General features: G+C 52.0%; 7 protein-coding genes across 7 annotated transcripts; 3 read left to right on the forward strand and 4 right to left on the reverse strand.

Annotated features, from left to right (window-relative positions):
- Positions 1-193: 193 nt before the first annotated feature.
- Positions 194-3,641, reverse strand: PC9H_003503 (uncharacterized protein; the record flags this gene model as incomplete). The annotated part of the gene is made up of 7 exons (XM_036773096.1): positions 194-248; positions 463-1,340; positions 1,390-1,476; positions 1,528-2,328; positions 2,383-2,634; positions 2,685-3,239; positions 3,288-3,641. The coding sequence occupies 7 exons, from the start codon at positions 3,639-3,641 to the stop codon at positions 194-196; spliced, it is 2,982 nt and encodes a 993-aa protein (XP_036634569.1).
- Positions 3,642-3,807: 166 nt separating this feature from the next.
- On the reverse strand, positions 3,808-4,907 carry PC9H_003504 (uncharacterized protein; the record flags this gene model as incomplete). Its single annotated transcript, XM_036773097.1, has 9 exons — positions 3,808-3,888; positions 3,956-3,984; positions 4,044-4,228; positions 4,278-4,362; positions 4,412-4,537; positions 4,597-4,678; positions 4,733-4,739; positions 4,793-4,817; positions 4,868-4,907. The coding sequence occupies 9 exons, from the start codon at positions 4,905-4,907 to the stop codon at positions 3,808-3,810; spliced, it is 660 nt and encodes a 219-aa protein (XP_036634570.1).
- Positions 4,908-5,131: 224 nt separating this feature from the next.
- Positions 5,132-8,937, forward strand: PC9H_003505 (uncharacterized protein; the record flags this gene model as incomplete). Its single annotated transcript, XM_036773098.1, has 11 exons — positions 5,132-5,144; positions 5,196-5,326; positions 5,382-6,075; positions 6,123-6,227; positions 6,291-6,526; positions 6,583-6,750; positions 6,811-7,008; positions 7,068-7,403; positions 7,461-8,038; positions 8,091-8,421; positions 8,476-8,937. 11 exons carry the CDS (start codon positions 5,132-5,134, stop codon positions 8,935-8,937), a joined length of 3,252 nt encoding a protein of 1,083 aa, XP_036634571.1.
- A 273-nt stretch (positions 8,938-9,210) lies between these two features.
- Positions 9,211-9,739, reverse strand: CGR1 (rRNA-processing protein cgr1; the record flags this gene model as incomplete). The annotated part of the gene is made up of 4 exons (XM_036773099.1): positions 9,211-9,276; positions 9,323-9,395; positions 9,457-9,585; positions 9,654-9,739. The coding sequence occupies 4 exons, from the start codon at positions 9,737-9,739 to the stop codon at positions 9,211-9,213; spliced, it is 354 nt and encodes a 117-aa protein (XP_036634572.1).
- Positions 9,740-10,184: 445 nt separating this feature from the next.
- PC9H_003507 (uncharacterized protein) lies at positions 10,185-12,630 on the forward strand (the record flags this gene model as incomplete). Its single annotated transcript, XM_036773100.1, has 2 exons — positions 10,185-10,654; positions 10,713-12,630. The coding sequence occupies 2 exons, from the start codon at positions 10,185-10,187 to the stop codon at positions 12,628-12,630; spliced, it is 2,388 nt and encodes a 795-aa protein (XP_036634573.1).
- A 406-nt stretch (positions 12,631-13,036) lies between these two features.
- PC9H_003508 (uncharacterized protein) lies at positions 13,037-16,171 on the reverse strand (the record flags this gene model as incomplete). Its single annotated transcript, XM_036773101.1, has 3 exons — positions 13,037-13,970; positions 14,024-14,183; positions 14,236-16,171. The coding sequence occupies 3 exons, from the start codon at positions 16,169-16,171 to the stop codon at positions 13,037-13,039; spliced, it is 3,030 nt and encodes a 1,009-aa protein (XP_036634574.1).
- Positions 16,172-16,744: 573 nt separating this feature from the next.
- Positions 16,745-18,207, forward strand: PC9H_003509 (uncharacterized protein; the record flags this gene model as incomplete). Its single annotated transcript, XM_036773102.1, has 8 exons — positions 16,745-16,815; positions 16,864-16,970; positions 17,025-17,263; positions 17,331-17,370; positions 17,432-17,505; positions 17,567-17,824; positions 17,879-18,006; positions 18,069-18,207. 8 exons carry the CDS (start codon positions 16,745-16,747, stop codon positions 18,205-18,207), a joined length of 1,056 nt encoding a protein of 351 aa, XP_036634575.1.
- Positions 18,208-18,411: the final 204 nt, after the last annotated feature.

Raw genomic sequence — 18,411 nt, forward strand, 5'->3', positions numbered from 1 at the left:
GGATGGTCGTGATGGGTGTTAAACAGGTCATAAACATTCACGGAAATTAATAACAGGAGGACCGAGGACGAGCATACGCCATGAGGGGAACACGTTGAGAGAGGAGCCGGGCGAGGTGGTGTGTAGCAGGATGCCAGTCGAGTTGTTCGGGCGTGTTGATGTCGCTCATGGATCACTGTGCCTCGCGGTCGCCTTAAGTTGATTCCGACTTCGTCTTGAGTTTGAGTTCGTCCAGTTCTGCCTGTAATCTGTGCAAAATAGCCATATGTGGCATTGATGGGGGAGAGGAAAACAAAACAAGAAATAAGTCAATAAATTATTCCCGGTAATAAATTAGATGATGAAGATAGAAATGAAATGAGGGCGGTGCAAAACGAGGGTGAAAATTATATGAATCCATAGACCACAGCCAGTGCCACCATTGCTCCTACAAAACTCTTGACGCCAAAGAATCGGACATACCGAGTAATGAGATCTTCGTTCTCCTCCTGGTTGTTTTCGTAAAAGCGCATTTCCATCCCCTTGTGTTCGAGCTCAGCCTTGAGTTCATCAGCCTGAGCCCGTGTAGCCTCGAGCTCGAACTTCAGACCCTCGAGTGCCTTATCGTAGGAGGCCTGCAGGTCATGTATTTTGAGATTATGCGCCTCGTGTAGACGTTGCAAGTCCTCCTTCGAAACATTCGAGGGTGGGGCATGTGGAGCGCCGTTCCCATTCACCTTCGGCGCAGGCTGTTCGGCTGCGGCGGTAGCCTTCAGCGTGGCCATCTCGCCCTCAAGGTCTGATAGTCTCATGGATAACTCAGACTTTTGGGTGACAAGCTGTGCCACTTCCTCCGCGTGAACGGCACGTATTTTCGTAACCTCGTCGGCGCGGGCCTGAGCCGCAGCCTCCAGCTCCTTCGTTTGGTTGTTGGACACTTCAGTGAGGGAAGCCTTGGTCAGGCTAAGCATCTCCGTCATAGCAGCGAGATCATCCTTGGTGTGCGAGAGCTCCTTCGTCAGACGCGCTATTTCTTCGGCCTGTATCGGAGAATCTGCCGAAGCAGCAGCAATCGCGGAAGTAGCCTCGTCACGCTGAGAAGTCAGCTTCGCGACTTCGATGCGGGAAGCCTCCAACGCCGCTTTAGCCTTGGCCAGATCGTCTTGCGTAGCTTTGAGCTCCAATGCTTGGTTACTGATCTTCTTCTCCAGCGATGAGACCTGCTCCTGAAGTGAGCTAGCATGCTCGGCCTTAAGATCGTCCATAGTTCTCTGGTTTTGAGCGCGAAGTTGCTCGAGCGTGACCTGAGATTCCGCGCGGAGAGCCTGCAAGTCTTGGCCGTGGGCTTCGCCAGCTTCGGACTGCCAGAGACGTTAGTTACATAGAAGTCTTCGGTTAGAGTTGGTTTACCTTGGCACGTTCGAATGCTTCCTGTAGCAATTTGTCGTGCTCTGCCTTTACGGCATCGACTTTGGCGTTGTACTTCGCCTCTTGACTCTAAACACGAACTGAGTACTTGAGAGACATTGATCAGGTAGATTGTGTTACCTCTAAGTCAGCAGTGATACGCTGGATCTCATTTGTGAGTTCAGTCTGCTTCGCGGAGTGGCTCTCCTCTAGCTGACTCAACATGCTGGCATGACCCTCTTGAACCGACAAAGCGTCCGCTTTGGCTTGTTCAAGGGCAGCTTGAGCAGAAGCAAGCTCAGCCTGCAAAGCGACAATCTTTTCCGTCAGCTGTGTTTGTACATCAGCCATGGCCTTGAGCGCGTCGTCGTGGGCCTTCTGCGCATCTTCGCTAGCACGAGCTTGTTGTTGCGCATTGGCCAGGGCATCATCCAGCGCCTTCTCGCTCTCGGCAGCAGCCTTAGAGGCCTCCTCCTGAAGCGCCTTGATACGGACCCCAAACTGAGCGTGAGCATCCTCTCCGGTTTCAACGCTTTCTTTGAGCTCCAGGATCTCAATCTCGAGTTCAGAGATTTTAGTCGCGGTCTCCTCCTTCTCCGCTTTCAGTTCGGCCAGCTCCTTCTCTAGATCCTCTACGCGCGCGGCCTTGGCTTCCAAGTCGCTGATTTTCGCATCTGCGTCCGCAAGAGCTTTGGCATGAGCGGCACTAAGGGCCACACGCTCCTCTTCGATTGCAGTGAGCGTCGCTTGAGCTTTCAGGAGTGCTTCGTGTTCAACGGCGGCCGCAGTTGCAGCATCGGATGATGAGGAATCATGAATAGCCTTGAGAGCGTCAAAGCTCTCCTTCGCGCTCTTGAGCTCCGCCTCTAGTGTCTGTAATTGGGCTTGAAGGCTCTGGACAAGTTCAGATTGCGTAGCGCTGGATGCCCTCGCTGCTTCAAGCTATAACAGCAATGATAAACTTCATACTACACAGGAAGCATCGGACACACATACCTCATCACGAACTGAAGTCAAGGTGCTGCCGACGTTCTCTTGAGATGCCTTAAGTGCCTCAAGAGCCTTGGCTTCCTCAGCCAACCTCGCTTCTGCAGTAGCTTTCGCTTGGTCTAGTTCCTCAGCAGCTACTCGTTTCGCCTCTGCTTCTGCCTGAGTCTCCTCTAGTTGTGTCTGCAGTTTAGATATCTTCCTTTCAAGTTCGGTGACGGCTTCCGTTCTCGACGCCAATGATGCTTCAGCCTCTTTCAGCTAAGACAATATTAGCTTCGGCACTTCATTTGGGAAGTAGGCAATATTACCTGGGTTCGGAGTGCTTCTAAGGCTCCGTTATCGGGTTCAACTTCTCTAATCGAAGAAATTGAAGTTGTAGTCCTTGTTGGCCTAGAGGCAGGTCCCGGAGCAGGCTTGGTTGTCGACGAGGATAAGGATGGTCGTGATCCGGGGCCCAAGCTTTGCCTTGATATGGGGGCTGTCCTCCTCGCACCTTCGGTGACTGCTGCCCGAGGTCGAGCAGCTGAGCTAGCAGAGGCCGTTGAACCTGTCGGAGAAATGACTGAAGAACGTGTCGCGCTTGAACCACTTATTGCCGATGGTCGAGCAGAAGTCGAGGAAGACAGCGGTGCCCGTGTAGTGGGCGCACCAGTTGTCGAGGGTTTCGTCGGTGCAATGGACGCCCGTCGTGCGGGCGCAGCCACTGGTTTCGTCGCTGTTGGTTTGCTAGCCATTCCAGAAGATACACTGACGGATTTCTTGAGAGCTGTAGCAGCAGCAGATGGTGGTTTCGTGGTAGATGAGGTAGGTTTAGATGCCACGGGCTTTGTAGCACCCGCTCCAAAAGTGCCCGAATTAATCACCTAGAGTGCGATTATCGCCACGGGGATTTCATTAAACAATGAGCCCACGTAGTCAAGCAGCACGGGCATCCGTTGCCTCACCTTCTTCACGGTTGGTGTTGGCGGTGCACTTGCGTTCTTTCCTGTCGTCGGTTTGGAGGCTAAAACGGGCTTCTTGGCTGGTGTACTAGGCTTTGAGGCTGTTTTTACTGCAGATTTCGGGGAGGCGTCGACTGGTGCTGGTGCTTCGTGTTCTGGCTCTGCTGCTGGGGGTGCGTCGGCTACGTGGTCGGTAAGGGTTACGATATCTCCATTTTCTGACTGTGCAGCCTCGTCCTCACCATGAGGCGACGGTGACCGACTTTGTGCAGGAGATGGAGTCAACGAGGCATGGTTGTGATTCTGGGGCTCTGCCTCAGCCATAAGTTATTAGCGGAGAAGGATGAGATAACGGAGGTAGCGGTGAAGGAGGTGCAGTCGTGGAAGTCACACAATGAATTTTTGGGCGCCTATTAGACGCGTCGCGGTGTGCAACTTGGCACTCGGGTCGACTCAATTGTCCGCTATATACAACTGCACAGCCGCTAATTTACTTTATGTCGGCATAAATATTCAAAGCATTCAAAGCCGGTTCCTTGAGGGTGTTATGGTTGTAACTCAGCACGGCAACCTATTCACAAATAAGTAGGTTGGTTAGTATCGGTATCAGCAGCTTTAACGGACAGAAATGGCTCAACTCCTCCTGGTTCGACATTGAAGTGGGTACCTATAAAGTAAAGTATATAGTTAGGTACCATGCCCCTGAGATCAACGCGCCCTACTAACCTAGGCAGAGAGGGAAGTTAATCCAACGCGAGATCAAGACTCGGTTGAAGTGGCCATGCGCAACGATAACCACGTCGCGAGTGTTCAGCCCTTCTTCGTGATATTGGCGATGATACTCGCGGACGTTTGCGATGACCCCGTCAACGCGGGCCTGCATTTCCTCAACGCCCTCGCCCCCTGGGCATCTAAGACACAATATTAAAACACGTCAACGTCAGGTAGCAGCAGACTCGCCCATCCTTCCAGATCAGCCAGTTGGGATTCTTCTCCTTTATCTCGGCCGGGCGAAGCCCCTCGTACTCTCCGTAGTCCCACTCCCCTAAGGGTTGCTTAGTGATATACCGGCTCTACATGCAAGTGTTACTCACTGCAGTCTTCGGATATAACGTGATGTGGCAGCTTTGGGAGGCCGTCAAAGAGCAGGTGGAAGGTCTTATGGGCGCGTTGGCGGGGCGACACATAGACGGTGCAGAGATTGCTGGGATCTATGAGTTCTGTGAAGGTGCATCATGTCAGGAGTCATAAGGAGAAACTATACAATGTAAGGACATACTGCCTTCGCCAACGAGGATCGTTGCTTGCTTCTTAACGCTCTCTTCACCTCTTGCGGTCAATGGGATATCAGAGCGACCTGTCTACGGCACGAAGTCAACACTGGGTAGTAGGCAACCATCAGTGTCAAGACATACATGGCGTCTGGCGCATTGTCAGCAACAAGTATAACGGAATGGAGCAGGAAAAGCACTTACCCGTTCAAAGACCATTCCGTTTCACCTGCGTTCGTGTTATCTCAGGGTAAGCAGGGGTGGATGGGAGACGCGTACCGTGGCGAACCAATATCAGACGTGGCATGGGACGCGACATGATTCGATATGTCTGCGACTCCGGCTGTCTCGACGGGGAGTTTGGTGGTCCTGGAGCAAGATGGGGGCGCCATTTAAATGAGGACTTGGTCAGTGGTCGGTGATGGTTGGCGATTGTGAGAGCGATAAGATAAGCTTGGGCGATAATCTCCGTTCGGCGACTTACACCCAAAATGGACCCGGCCCTGCAGCTGCACGCACACGCGCTTCGCTCTCCCGCTCACCATGTTCGACGAATGTAAGTGAGCATTTTGTAGATCGCGAAGGACTGTTCTCAACGTTACCGAAGTTGTCGAACACACCGCCACTCCAGCTGCAAATATCCCCGGTCATGGCTCGCTGGCGACGCCACAGGTCCAGTACGAAGGCTTTGAGCCATCACCATACAATGCGGACGACGGAGCAGAATTGGGTGACACCGTGCGCTTCACCGACAATTTAGAGCACACTACGCGACTTACGTTCACTTTCATAGGAAGACGGTCAACTCGAGCCAGCTGCGGCTGCGTCACCTCTCTTCGAACTTGGGCGGGTTCAGTACTCTTTCTCGGCGCCGCTAGTGTCGATGGCCGTCTGCTCCGACATCCTAGCTATGGCGCTCACTTCGAATACCATCGTGCAAATTGAGCTATCTCACGCTGACCAAGTCGTCAAAATCCAGATACCACGGAAACAGACCGAACTGACCCTCCACAAGATTTTCATGGATCCCTCGGGGCGTCATATCATCGTCACTTCGACTCAAGGGGAGAACTGGTACCTCTTTCGTGGGTGGAAGAAACCCAGGCAGCTCAAGGGGTTCAAGATGATCATTGAAAGCATAGCGTGGAATAGAACGGCGCTGCTATCCTCGTCACATAGCACATCCACGAGGGAGATGCTGATTGGTGCAAGAAACGGACAGATATACGAGGCCGTCCTTGACGCGGAAGAGGACTTCTTCAAGTCTCAGGAACGGTATCTGCAGTCTGTGTTCACACTACCGGAAAGACATCCAATAACAGGTATAGAATTCGTGTTCCACCCTCCGACGGAATCAAAGCAAGCCTTGGTCATTGTTACGACTCCGTCACGAATATATCAGTTCGCCGGTACTCCAGACCGACGTTCCGAGGAAGGGGGGCGGGTGTTTACATCTTTGTTCGCGGGGTATCGAGAGACTGCACCCAGTTCGTCCCCCTCCCTTCCAATCAGATACTTTGCTGATGTTGCGAAGAGATCCTGGAGCTCCCCGGGAACATCCCACAATCTGAACTTCATCTATACACCGACAAGGCTGATCAAGCGAATTCACTACCCAAAAGCATGGCCTGGCTGACATGTAAGTTAGTCACCAGTCACAAGTCGTTCACCGTCCCACATGAAATTAATATACCTGTCGCAGCACCTGGTATATACCACGGCAGCCTTAATTTCGAGGCGTCTAATGACTTCATCGACGGCGCACAACTACTACCGTATCCTGCGCTGACCACCTCTTCCTCACCTACTGCCGTTTCATCCGATGTCCCCATATCGATATCCCTAACCGAATTCCATTTTATACTTCTGTACAGAGACCGGGTTCTTGGCATCTGCAATCTAGATGACAGGACGACCTACGAAGAGGCGCTACCACTGGTAAATCTTGCACATATATCCCATCTCTCACTGGCATCAACTAATGAAATCGCTAGAAACCGAATGAACAAGTCAAAGGACAGGCCGTAGACCCAGTACGGAAGACGTACTGGGTGTATACCGACCAGTCGCTATTTGAGCTCATGGTGGGGAACGAGGACCGGGACGTCTGGAAGGTGTACCTTGAGAAGGGGATGTTCGACGTCGCTCTTCGCTACGCCAAGGTGATTAACTCTTCCTCTTATTTTGGTCGTTGAAACTGACGGAAGTGATCTGCTGAACAGACAGCAACTCAACGGAATCGTATCCTCTCCGCTCAGGGAGACGCACTCTTTGACCAAGAAAAATACTTCCAAGCTGCTCAGTGCTATGCTCAATGTTCCGTCTCATTTGAAGAGGTCGCCTTGAAGTTCATTGATGCAGGTGAACGCGACTCATTGCGCTCCTACCTCATTTCGAGACTAGAACGGACTAAGAAGACGGTGTGTGCTGTGACCTCACCGTGCCTTGGCGCATGCTCATGGTTTGTGGGAACTAATAGGATTATACCCAACGTATGATGCTGGCGACATGGCTAGTCGAGTTCTATCTCAGCAAATGCAACGAACTCGACGACCTGGTTGCATCCGAATCTATAACCCAGGATATCGACAATATCCAGGCCGAGCGGACCATCCTTGAGGAAGATCTCAAACACTTCTTCGAGACATACAAGAACAACTTGGACCGCAAGACGGTGTACGAGCTCATACAAGGGCACGGCCGAACGGACATGTACCTCCACTATGCCACCATCGTTGGCGACTATGAACACGTCATAGAACATTGGATACTCGAAGAAGAATGGCCGAAGGCTCTTGACACCATCAATCGGCAGGTCAGTTGTTGACAGTACATGTCATATCTTCACAGGCACTTGACCTTTCCACTCTAGCCCAATCTCGAATTGTATTATAAGTTCGGTCCCGTACTCCTGCGGCATGCTCCCAAGCCTACGATCGATTCCTGGCTCCGTCAACCCAGTCTCGACCCTCTTCGCCTCGTTCCGTCTCTCTTACAGCTTCAACATGCGCCTCGCGATCCACTATCCCCAAATCAAGCCATTCGATACCTTAACCACGTCATCTTCGAACAGAACAACACGTCTCCGACCATTCACAACCTCATCATCACTTTCTTCGCCTCCCCACCGTCTTCTTCGGGCCCCGAGGATGACGCTCTTCTTCTGCGTTTCCTATCGAATGCGCCATCAGACCCTATCACAGGCAAACCGTACTATGATTTGGATTACGCCCTGAGATTGTGCAAGAAGACTAATCGCATGCAGCCGTGCGTGCATATCTACTCGAAAATGGGGCTTTGGGAAAATAGTGTGGATTTGGCTCTGGAGAAAGGCGACCTGGAGTTGGCGCAGATCAATGCGGATATGCCAGAAGACGATCAACCACTTCGCAAAAAACTCTGGCTCAAGATAGCGCGCTATGTTGTGCAAGACAAGAAAGATATCAAGACGTAAGTCATCCCATCCGGAGCAACATGCTGAACTGATAGTGATCTCTTTTAGTGCAATGCGTTTCCTGGAAAGCACGGATCTTTTGAAGATTGAAGACATTCTACCCTTCTTCCCAGATTTCGTTGTGATTGATGACTTCAAGGAGGAGATAGCTCATGCTTTGGAGGGCTACTCAGCGCATATCGAAACCCTGAAGGGTGAGATGGATGAGGCCACGAGGACAGCGGAGGCAATTAAGCAAGATATCGCAGCGCTGAGAAACCGATTCATCACAATCGAAGCCAGTGACGTCTGTTCTGTCTGCTCTCACCTACTGTTGACCCGACAGTTCTATGTATTCCCTTGTCAACACACCTTCCATGCAGACTGCCTAATCGGTTTGGTGAGCCCCTTATGTCCATGAACCTAATGAAGAAACGGCTAACTTGGATTATAGGCGAAAGAATATCTTCCTTCACATGCATTGCGGCGAATTCTGACTTTGCAAAACGAGCTGATCAAAGTATCACAACTCGGCGGTACTGGGGCGCCGGCCCGGCAGCCTACTACTCAGCGCACCCTACTTTCTGCAAACTTTGCAACCACGCTAGTCACACACCCGCTACAAAATGCCAATTCGCTGGGCCGGAATATCCTTTCCGCGGGGGATAAACTACGCGATCTTATCATACCTGATGCTTTAGCCTCTCTGGTCTCTGCGCCAGGGTGGATACCTGTCATGGGTGGCGGTGGAGGCAGGCGGAATGGTGCGGAAACGGACGAAGGGAAGAAGGAGAAGTTGAGAAAGGAGCTGGATGATCTGTTGGCCAGCAGTTGTCCACTGTGTGAGAGCGTGGTTGCTGGATTGGATAAACCCTTTGTCAAGGAAGGAGAAGTTGATGAGAGTTGGGCCTTGTGAGCAGTGCCTGACATACTAGTCTACTATTGGAATTTTTACTTTCTCCGGGTTACACGACATGAGCGACAAGCCCTTCCTAAATGCTTCTTTTGCTGACACTACACTGGTGACCATTGTCTTTCTGATTGGCATAGCGGCCGTTTTGACTACGGGGGCATTTGTAGATAGTCTCGCGCTCCACCCATCGCGCTTCATCGTACACTCATTTTCGGTACCACATCCTGGGGACAATCGTTCCTGGAGTGAAGGAAGACGGTATCGTGAGGTAATATGCTACCCGTTGATCTTCTTGGTACGACCTGCTTTTCTCCGTAGCCTAGCTGCCTTACGAGCACCCATCTAATTACATGTAAGTGTCTGATCATCGAGGGTGGTAACGGCGAACCTTGGCCTTGTCTTCTTCAAGACGCTGTCGTTCTTCGGCCGCTTTTTTACGCTGCAACGTAATTTCTCTCCGACTATAGTAGGGTGGAAATTTGATCAACGCGATATGCGACGTCTGTGGGGTGCACAGCTTACCGTGCTATTTCGGCCTGTTTCTCGTCTTTGAGTTCTTGTTGCAGTCTTTTGATGGCCTGAGCTTTCTTTGCCTGTTCCATTCTGTCCTGCCAGCTCTTGGTCTTTACACCGTTGGGCAGATGTGACCGCCTGTCATATAGCGATTGAGCAACAGTGATGGGAACTGAGGTGAGATATGGACGAACACTGTGGCTGACTTTTGGCCCTTCCATGACTTGCCTGATACACGTCCATTTGATGAGGAAGCTACAGGGATCTGAATCTGGAGAGTATTATCGTCCATGGTGGATGGTGGTGAGAAGGAAAGGATGTTGTGCACGTGACGGGACAGGGGCTCTGGTGCTCACCTTTGGGCAGCCCTGTTCACCTCTTCCTTCCGTTCCACCTGCATCGTCCTCAACAGCGGCGTTGAAGATTGATGCATTCTGCCGTCAAACGGTAAGTTCCAGTTCCAGCGCGTCTTCAAGGGCCCGAAATTCGGAATCGTGTCAAGTCGTTTTGACCTATTTGTTAAAACCACAGGGCCTGATCTGGAACCGGGAAAGGCAGAGATGATGCTCAGGTCCCTTACCATCAACTCGCCAGTCGACGACCACGACGACCACCGCCTAAGGCGTCTCCTCGACGAACGCGTTGCTCACGCTCCTTTCCATGCTCACTGCCCTTCAGTCTCAGAGTTCACCGACACCCCTTCTGTTTATAGCCACCCCTTTTTTTCGCCCCGCCCAATGGCTTTCCCGGAACACGATCCCAATTTCAGCTCAAATCGCAATTGTGCGACGCAGAATAATTGGACATTTCCCCAAACGCGAAATACCTACGACCGAATGGACGATCCCGCCGCGAGCATGTTGGACATGGAGGACGATTCTTCTGTTTCCATGGACTTTCCAGATGAAGATAGCGATACCCACAGCCCGCGCAATTCTGACGGTGAGGACGATATCCCCCGCATGAGTCTTCTGGGTCCCAAGATGCGAGTCCACTCCAAAGCTCCCTGGGAAGTCGACGACGACCTTGACGAGGCCAACGAATCCGATACGAGTACACATCCTGTATCTGCACTCAAAAAGACCTTCAAATTCGGTGCCTCGTCGTCAAGCACAGGCAGGGCGAGCGACGAATCCAGTCGTTCTCAGAGCCAAGGCAAGGCGTCTCTAGATCTCATAGCACCACATGGGGTACGATCCGCGTTGGGGTGAGTTTATTTCTCCCATACATATCGTTGACAGAAACTAGATATCTCGTAAATATAGTGCACTTACTCAACAAGTGAGTTCACCGTCGACTATACTCATTTCTCCCGGCCGTTCTTCTCCCTCATCAAGGCGAAGGAACTTTTCTGGCCCGAATTCTCCGACCGTGTATCGTACACCTTCCCCTGCTCCCCCCTCGCCTCACGATGCCACACACTCGCCATACTCCGGCAATCACGTCCGACAAGACAGCCTTTCAGACCCACCTAATCCTCTTATGCGACTACAGTCCCACACCTCCACCAACAGCTCTCCCTCGTACCACAGAGAAGAGTCCCTCCATCCCTACGCTAATCCCGATTTCGCCGTTAATTATGTGCAAACTTCATCACGCGATCCTATTCCTCACTCAGCCTTTGAGACACCTGGCGTAACTCGTAGTGATTCTGCTGCTACTGTGACTGAAGGTCCTGCCTCCAGTTCGCATATGGGTCGCAATGCTCTGCGCCCTATACCATCATCAGACACATCAGATACGACATCTCTACACCGCGAACCAAGGAACCGCAAGCGCAGTTCGACGTTACACGGCAGGGAGATATCTTCCCCTTTGCCTTCACGACTCCCAACGGATATGACATCGCCTATGCCCAATTCATCCCCTCATCCCCCTCCGCTTCCCGGAGCACCCAACATACCTGGGTGGTTAGAACGCTCAGCTTCCCCGACGTTCGCGTTGATCTCTTTAGAAGAAGCTCGTGCGCAGCGATCTCGCAGTGCTACCGTTAATCACGGATCTACCCTGCCTTCATCACGGCTAGCTCATTCTTCGAGTGATGCTGAAGTTGAACAAGATACTGCCAGTATTGTGAACAGCTTTGATACTGGTCACAGCGACAACGCGAGTTCCAGGGCTCGGGCTCGTTCCATCAGCGCGGGCACAAGGGCCAAACAGGCCTTCCAGTCGATGGTGACCAGCAATCCCCCCAAGTATGAACGGCGGGACTCAGAGCCGTCTATTCAGCCCGTGTCTGGCCCGGCTCCGTCCAGCAAGGCCTTGAAGCACAAGAAGAGCGGGTTTATGAAGTTCTTCAACAAGGACAAAGAGGCTCCCCCTGTGCCCTCTCTCTCCGAAACTCTCTCAAGCTACCAGATACATCAATCAGCAGCGAAGCCACCGAAATCATTGCTGCATCGCATACCTGTCCCCCAGTTGACACCATCTCTCATGGAAGCTGATCCGATAGATATTAGAGAGAATTTGGAGAACCCTGCAGAGGCAAGTCCCACCTCTACTTTGCACAAGTATCAAAACAATCCCCGCCGCACGCCTCCACTATCGATCAACACGCACTCCCCATCCTGGGCTGGTCCTTCGCCCGTTAATGACGGATTCCTCCACGCCAGGATGGGAAATAAAAACTGGCAGTCCGATTCCGTTCCCCAAAGTGCTCCCGCCCATGTTACCGAGTTTCCTGCCCTTAAACTTCGCCCTGTATCGACCATATTTAGCTCCCATTTCCGTGATCATCTGGCGTTAGGCGAGCGATCGCCCTTGCTTGAGGCAGATTCCGGCATTCTTAGTCCAGATAGCGCCGGTACCGTCGGTTCCCCAGTCACGCCCGCCCCTCCTCCCATGGTCTCGGTCACACCTACGAGCAAGGGTGGCGGAAAGGATGACGCCAGCATCCGCAGTGTACACGTCCAGGGTGATGCAGATACCATCATCAAATCGTTGCAAGAACAGATTGTAACGGCGAAACAGGCGTGGCAGAGGCAAATCTGGGAGCTGGAGGGACAGGTGCGAGACTTGAAGGCGGAAGTGGAGGAGCTCAGAGAAGCAGGCGCGGAGAAGGGACACTGCGATGTATGTGGTAGAGAACGTCGCGACGAAACTCGGGAAGTAGGTAGCGGCATCGTAAACCGACCTCGAGCGCGCACCGGGATGTCGACACGCTTCGGCAGTGCACTTTCTTAGATGTTAGATTTGTTTTGTGGGTATTGTGTATATTGGGGGTGTTGTTTTGTGCCATATGTCTCCCCACATTCCTTCCTGTTTATTATTTTCGGAGATCTATATAAGTTCATAGTTTCGCATACTTTATCGTCTATTATTGTATTTTCTTACATTCCTTCATTATTCCTTATTGGCCATACCCGTCCGTCCACGGTGTCCCCATTCTTTGACTTCCTCTCTCAGGACTTCATCTTGGATATATCAAATCCCATGTAGCACCTCCTGTCGTGTCATTCCACTCCCTATATATTGTAGAGCGATGTTCCACCTTAAAATTATACCTCTCGTTGCATGTCGTTTAAAACCTCGGTTTCTTCCAGACCAATAACAATAACATGAGAGCATTACAGAAACGTATGTATCATACTCATTCGTCCCCGATAAGCCAACCAATGCCCTTCGACAAGACTCGTGACGCTTGGGCGGACACATCATCTCCCTCTGGTCTCCTACTCCCGCTACGCGAGCTTGCGGCGTCATCGAGATGCGAGGCTTGGGAACGTCCGCGGCTACCTACAGAGAACGGGAAGTTGGCAGCAACACTTCTGAATGTCCTCGTTGCGAGGGCTGCGGCGTCGGGCGTGCTGAGAAGGGGTGGTGTTGGCATATGGAAATGCTGCAATCTTGCCCGCAGAGACGCCGCTGGATATGACGACACAGTCGCTGCTGGTTTACGTTTCGCCGAAACTGTGGTTGGGTCGTTGCGGCGCATCTCTAGTCGCTCTTGACGCGCCTCGATGTCTTCCGTCTCCAATCGACGCCATGAAATTAGTATGTCATGCAGCTTGTCCCTGGGGCATAGCTCCAAAGCATACCCAAGCAAGGACAACTTTTTCTCCACGTCGTCGAACTCGGGCTGTCGGCCTAGCTGATAGCACGCAACCCAGCACACTTCCAACGCCTGTTTCACTTGGACGTCTTCCTTACCGAGTGGCGCAGATTCAATAAAGTTGTGAACGATGTCGATCATCCGCTTATTAGCATCGTACGCCCTGGTGAAGTCTTCTCCCTGAAGAGCGCTATCCGCCAGCATGGCAAGGGTCCTCACTTCGGCGACCGTATCATCACGGAACCCAAGCTTGCGGACGAGCTCCAAAATAACCTCAGTGTGTTTGTATGCGTCGGCGTTACTGGACAATACTTGGGCAACGAGAGATAGGCGATCCTTGGTGAGGCGTATTTCGATAGGCGAGATGGGGATTCCAGGGCGAGACGTGATGTTGAATGATGCAAGCCGAGAAGTTGCTTCGATGAATTCCTTTTCTTGGATAATCCGGGGCGAAGGGGGAGGCAAGTCGAGACTTCGGAAACGGAGTTAGTAACCATTGCTGCGTACCTGGAATAGACTACATACCAATCGTAGGCTAACTTCATATCACCGAACTTGTAATTCCCAGAACTGGCATTGTCGTAGAATTCGCGCGAACACGTCAAGCAGATATCTTCGATGGTCTGAGACTCTAACGAGAGTTTCGTTCGTAGTACCTTCAACAGCGACTGGGCTATGTCGAGTTCTTCGGTCACGGAGTTAGCGGTAATGGTCAAAGATTATACTAAGAAACGTACTTCCTGAGCTCAATAAACCACCAAGGAATATGCCGATGACCTCATTCCTGGGGAGAAGGCCAAAGGAACCGCGAAGCCCAGATTCTCCCTCGTTGGTGAGTTTTAGCATGTCTTCAAGCAGCCATTCCCAGTCGTCCAATGTATCCAACTTGTCAGAAGTACCTCCCGCCCGCCTTGCCATTCGTGTCGCCCAAGCCCGTTGTTGCGAAGCATCGTTGTGGCTTTGTAGGAACCAGCGCAACGGGGCGGGAACGCTCCATCGGGAGAGTATTTCACCAGACTCGAGATGGATGTCAAGGATGTCCAAGGCACGAGAGAGGGAAGCGATGGGAAGAGGTTTAAAGAATACAAGCAAGTCGGCTGGCGTACATTGTGCACGGGAGGTCGTGGGGGTTACAAAAGCGCTAAGCAATGCAATGGTCGTGTCAGCCGTGTCTCCATCGTTATCTTCGTCTTGTGCGATATCCCAAGCGGGCATGCATTCAAAGATACGGCTCATTGTCGGCCACTCGTCAAGACTCCCGCAGCCATATAGACAGGCCAAGGCCAGGCGAGCGACGTCTTCGTCATTACGAATAAGACGTTGAGATACAGGAAGTGTTGGCTTAGACGCCTCGAAAATCGAAGCAACAAGTGAGAGAGGTGCAGAAAGAATGTAGTCATAAAGGATACGGGTCGGTAGTGATGGATCGGGATTGCCTGCCCTTTCAGCACGCGCTTCAATTACAAATAGATATGGCAATACTAGTCGGGAGATGTCTTCAGCAATAGATTCCGGCGTGCTGTTTTTCAGGTATGATCGTATGACGGTAGATGAGTCCATGGTCCGCCATCGTGCTAACGTCCAATCATCATCAGATTGGGCGTTCTGAGGTGCATCGTATACAAGTCGCGATAGAAGGCTCAGCTCTTCTCCTAGCTCATCCAATGCGGGGACGCCCCGCGAGGCCCCATGTTGTACTATAGCCAAGGCTACATCGATCATCCCTGTGGATGAGATGATGTGATCCACTCGACGCTTGTACCACGAGGAAAGTTCATCAGATGAGAGCGGTTCGGGATGGGTGTGGGGTTCGTGGTCACCATCCTGAGAGAAGGAGAGTTCTGGGAACGAGACATGAGGGCATTCGGTTAATGCTAGCTGCGCTTCTGGCGATTCCGACCAATCTTGGCATGCCCTCCAATTATTTTCCACAGGAAGTCGTTCACCATCAGTGGTGGGGTCGATCTCAGGCAACCAATCGCGGTACTCGGTGGGATGAAGATGAGCCGGTATACAATGTAATATTGAGAAACGGTATTTCCAGAGCTTGGCCGAATGTCTTTGAAGAAGCGTGCGTGAGGCCTCGAGCCACTGAAGCGTCGTTAAGGATATGGCTGACTGCCACAAATCATCTGACAGAAATTCGGAAGGTGAGATGGGAAATTGAGGCGTGGCAGAAGCAGATGGCTGTCCGGCGGCAGACGAGCCTCCTTCATCCGCCCAAGGGTCGTCTTCCCAGTCGTCCGCTTCTTCACTCGCATCACGGCCTCCAAGAGGTGCCGTCTTGAGAATTTCCTCATAGGTGTTCAACCTGTCCAGTCTATCCAGTAATACCGAGCGCATCCAGCAGAGCCTGGCATCAGCAGGCACGCCCCGGAAGTGTGCTGCCAAAGCATCTGCGGAGGAAACAGGGAGGGTGTCTTCGGCGGTGGATGGCTGGGAGTTAAAGAGGGCAGCCTCCCGACTTCTCCCTAGAGCTCCCTCGCTCCGCTGCAGGCCGAGGTCCAGGAGTTCTCGCTGCAGCGGGACATCGTCAACGAGGCGGTCGAAACAAGCGGCGACAACCCAGACGTCGTCGGTCAAGGGTTTGAGTACCTGCTCGACGTCGTCCGCGGTGAGCTCAGCGTCGGGAATATTGGTCCATCGAGTGTACGGGTTCTGAGATGCAGGCATGAGAGCAGTCGCGGCGCGGACACGCTTGCCACGACACGGTCATGGAACCAAAAACAGGGGCTACTTTGCAACCCAGCGGCCATTTCGGCGCTAAACGTCTCAATTTACTGCTTGAACCATCGCCACCACCATCTCCCCATGCAGAGAATACGCACTTTATCGCTCCCCGGGAGGAACATTGCTTCTCTCAACCACCAAGCCACTCTCAAACCGCTTATCTTCGAGCCATTGAAGGTCATGGTCATTTATATCCTCGTTCTCTCACCAGTGTGTGTTGCTTCTTCAGAATAATCAGAATACTGTCTTCTATGGCAGCGATGGATCCCCCAGAAGCTTTCAGGCGGCTAAGGAATTGATTCAATGTTCTCTCTCTGGACGGGTTCGCATGCCATGTCGCCACCCGAAGGCACCCTAGACCCCGCTACTGAATGGGAGCAACATTATTGGACTTTCCGAGTGAGAGCACCTGAGAGAGCCAAGCAGAGCTCGCGTGAACGAAAAGTATAAGAGGGACTCAGTGCTTTGCCTATTTCTAAACCTCACTTGTACCTTTCCCAAAGTCTCTTGAGCATCATGCCACTCACTTTGAATCCATCAAATAGCGACACCCGCAAGTTCAAGGTCGCAGCCATACAGGCCGAGCCGTAAGCCAGCTTGCAAAACCGACAGCAATTTCTGTTAATTTTGAGCAGCGTGTGGATGGACTTGAAGGGAAGCGTAGAAAAGACCGTTCGGCTCATCAAAGAGGCATCTGCCTCTGGTGCGAAAGTCATTGGCTTCCCCGAGCTATTTATCCCTGGTACGTCGCGCCCCATTTCAATGTGTATCGCAGTGTGCTGAGAAATAATCCAAGGTTACCCATGGACCCCTTGGGCGAACGACTTCGTTACCTGCCAACCCGTTCTCAAAGAATACCAGGCAAATGCCTTGGCTGTACATTCCCCTGAAATGAAGGAAATTTGTGAAGCAGTCAAGGAGGCAGCCGCAACAGTTGTCCTCGGATTCGCTGAAACTGACGGCGGCTCGCTGTATATTGCCCAAGTCACCATCACATCCAACGGAGAAATCGCGAACCACCGTCGAAAGATCAAGGTAAAGTCTTACTTTCACCGAGTCCACCTGGATCGACGCAAGCGCTTAGTTTTATATCGATGGCCAGGTTACACATTATGAAAAGACAATATTTGGGGATGGAAGTGGTGCGTGACGGTGTTACGAAGCTTGCAGCTAAGTGTGCGCTGATGCATAAGCTCTGTCTAGCTCCATCGATCCATAACGTTGTGCAGACGGAATGGGGCCGCGTCGGAAGTCTGAATTGCTGGGAACACATCCAGGTGATTCGGAGATATGGATTTTCCTCAACCTTCGCGGGAACTTACTAATACAAAATACCAGCCATTCCTCAAGTGTCACTTCTATGCACAACACCCACAGATATTCGTGGGTGGATGGTGGCCAGCCTTCCTTCCTTACCAGGGAGGAGCTCCTTACATTGTCAGCGGCGAGGCGTCCAGCCGCATGTCACAGTTGGTAGCGATGGAAGGCGGGTGCTTCGGCATCGTTGGCTGCCAGGTCGTCAGCGAGGCTGGTGCCGCAAAGATGAAAATGACGGGCTTCCCGTGGTTCAAGTTCCCCGGCGGAGGTTTCTCTTGTGTGCGTTCGTGAAACCAAGCGGCGGCGTGACGTCTAAATACTGACCAACCGTAGATTTATGGCCCTGACGGTTCTACTCTCACCGAACCAGTGGACCCAGGTGTCGAAGCGATACTTTACGCGGAGATCTCGCTCGATAAAATCGCCGAAGTCAAGATCGTGGCGGATACTACGGGCAACTAGTGAGTCGACTTGACGAGCTATATTTACATCGGTAGCACTTGTGCTGATCAGCCATCGCCAGTTCCCGGAATGACCTATTGCATGTCGTGGCCCACGGAAAGAACTGGGATAGAGTGAAGTACGAGGATCCCGAGGAAGCTGCCGCAGCAGCAGCGCATAGCCGAGAGATAGACAACGTGGCTAGTGGGAAGTCGTTCTGATGAAGCGGTGAACTAGCGGCAACATGTGCTCAGATATGATTCCTCTGCGAGGTGGCCTATCACATAGCACTTACCTGCGGATTATCGAAAACTGCTTTACCTGTTAACACATGTGCATTCATGATGTGATTGTGATGCCCGAACGGAAGTGGAACGTTGTTGACAAGAATATGGAACGATGACTGGCGGATGGTATTCTTGGAT

This window comes from Pleurotus ostreatus (genome assembly GCF_014466165.1).
Source record: "Pleurotus ostreatus strain PC9 chromosome Unknown scaffold_2, whole genome shotgun sequence".
Taxonomy (NCBI): domain Eukaryota; kingdom Fungi; phylum Basidiomycota; class Agaricomycetes; order Agaricales; family Pleurotaceae; genus Pleurotus; species Pleurotus ostreatus.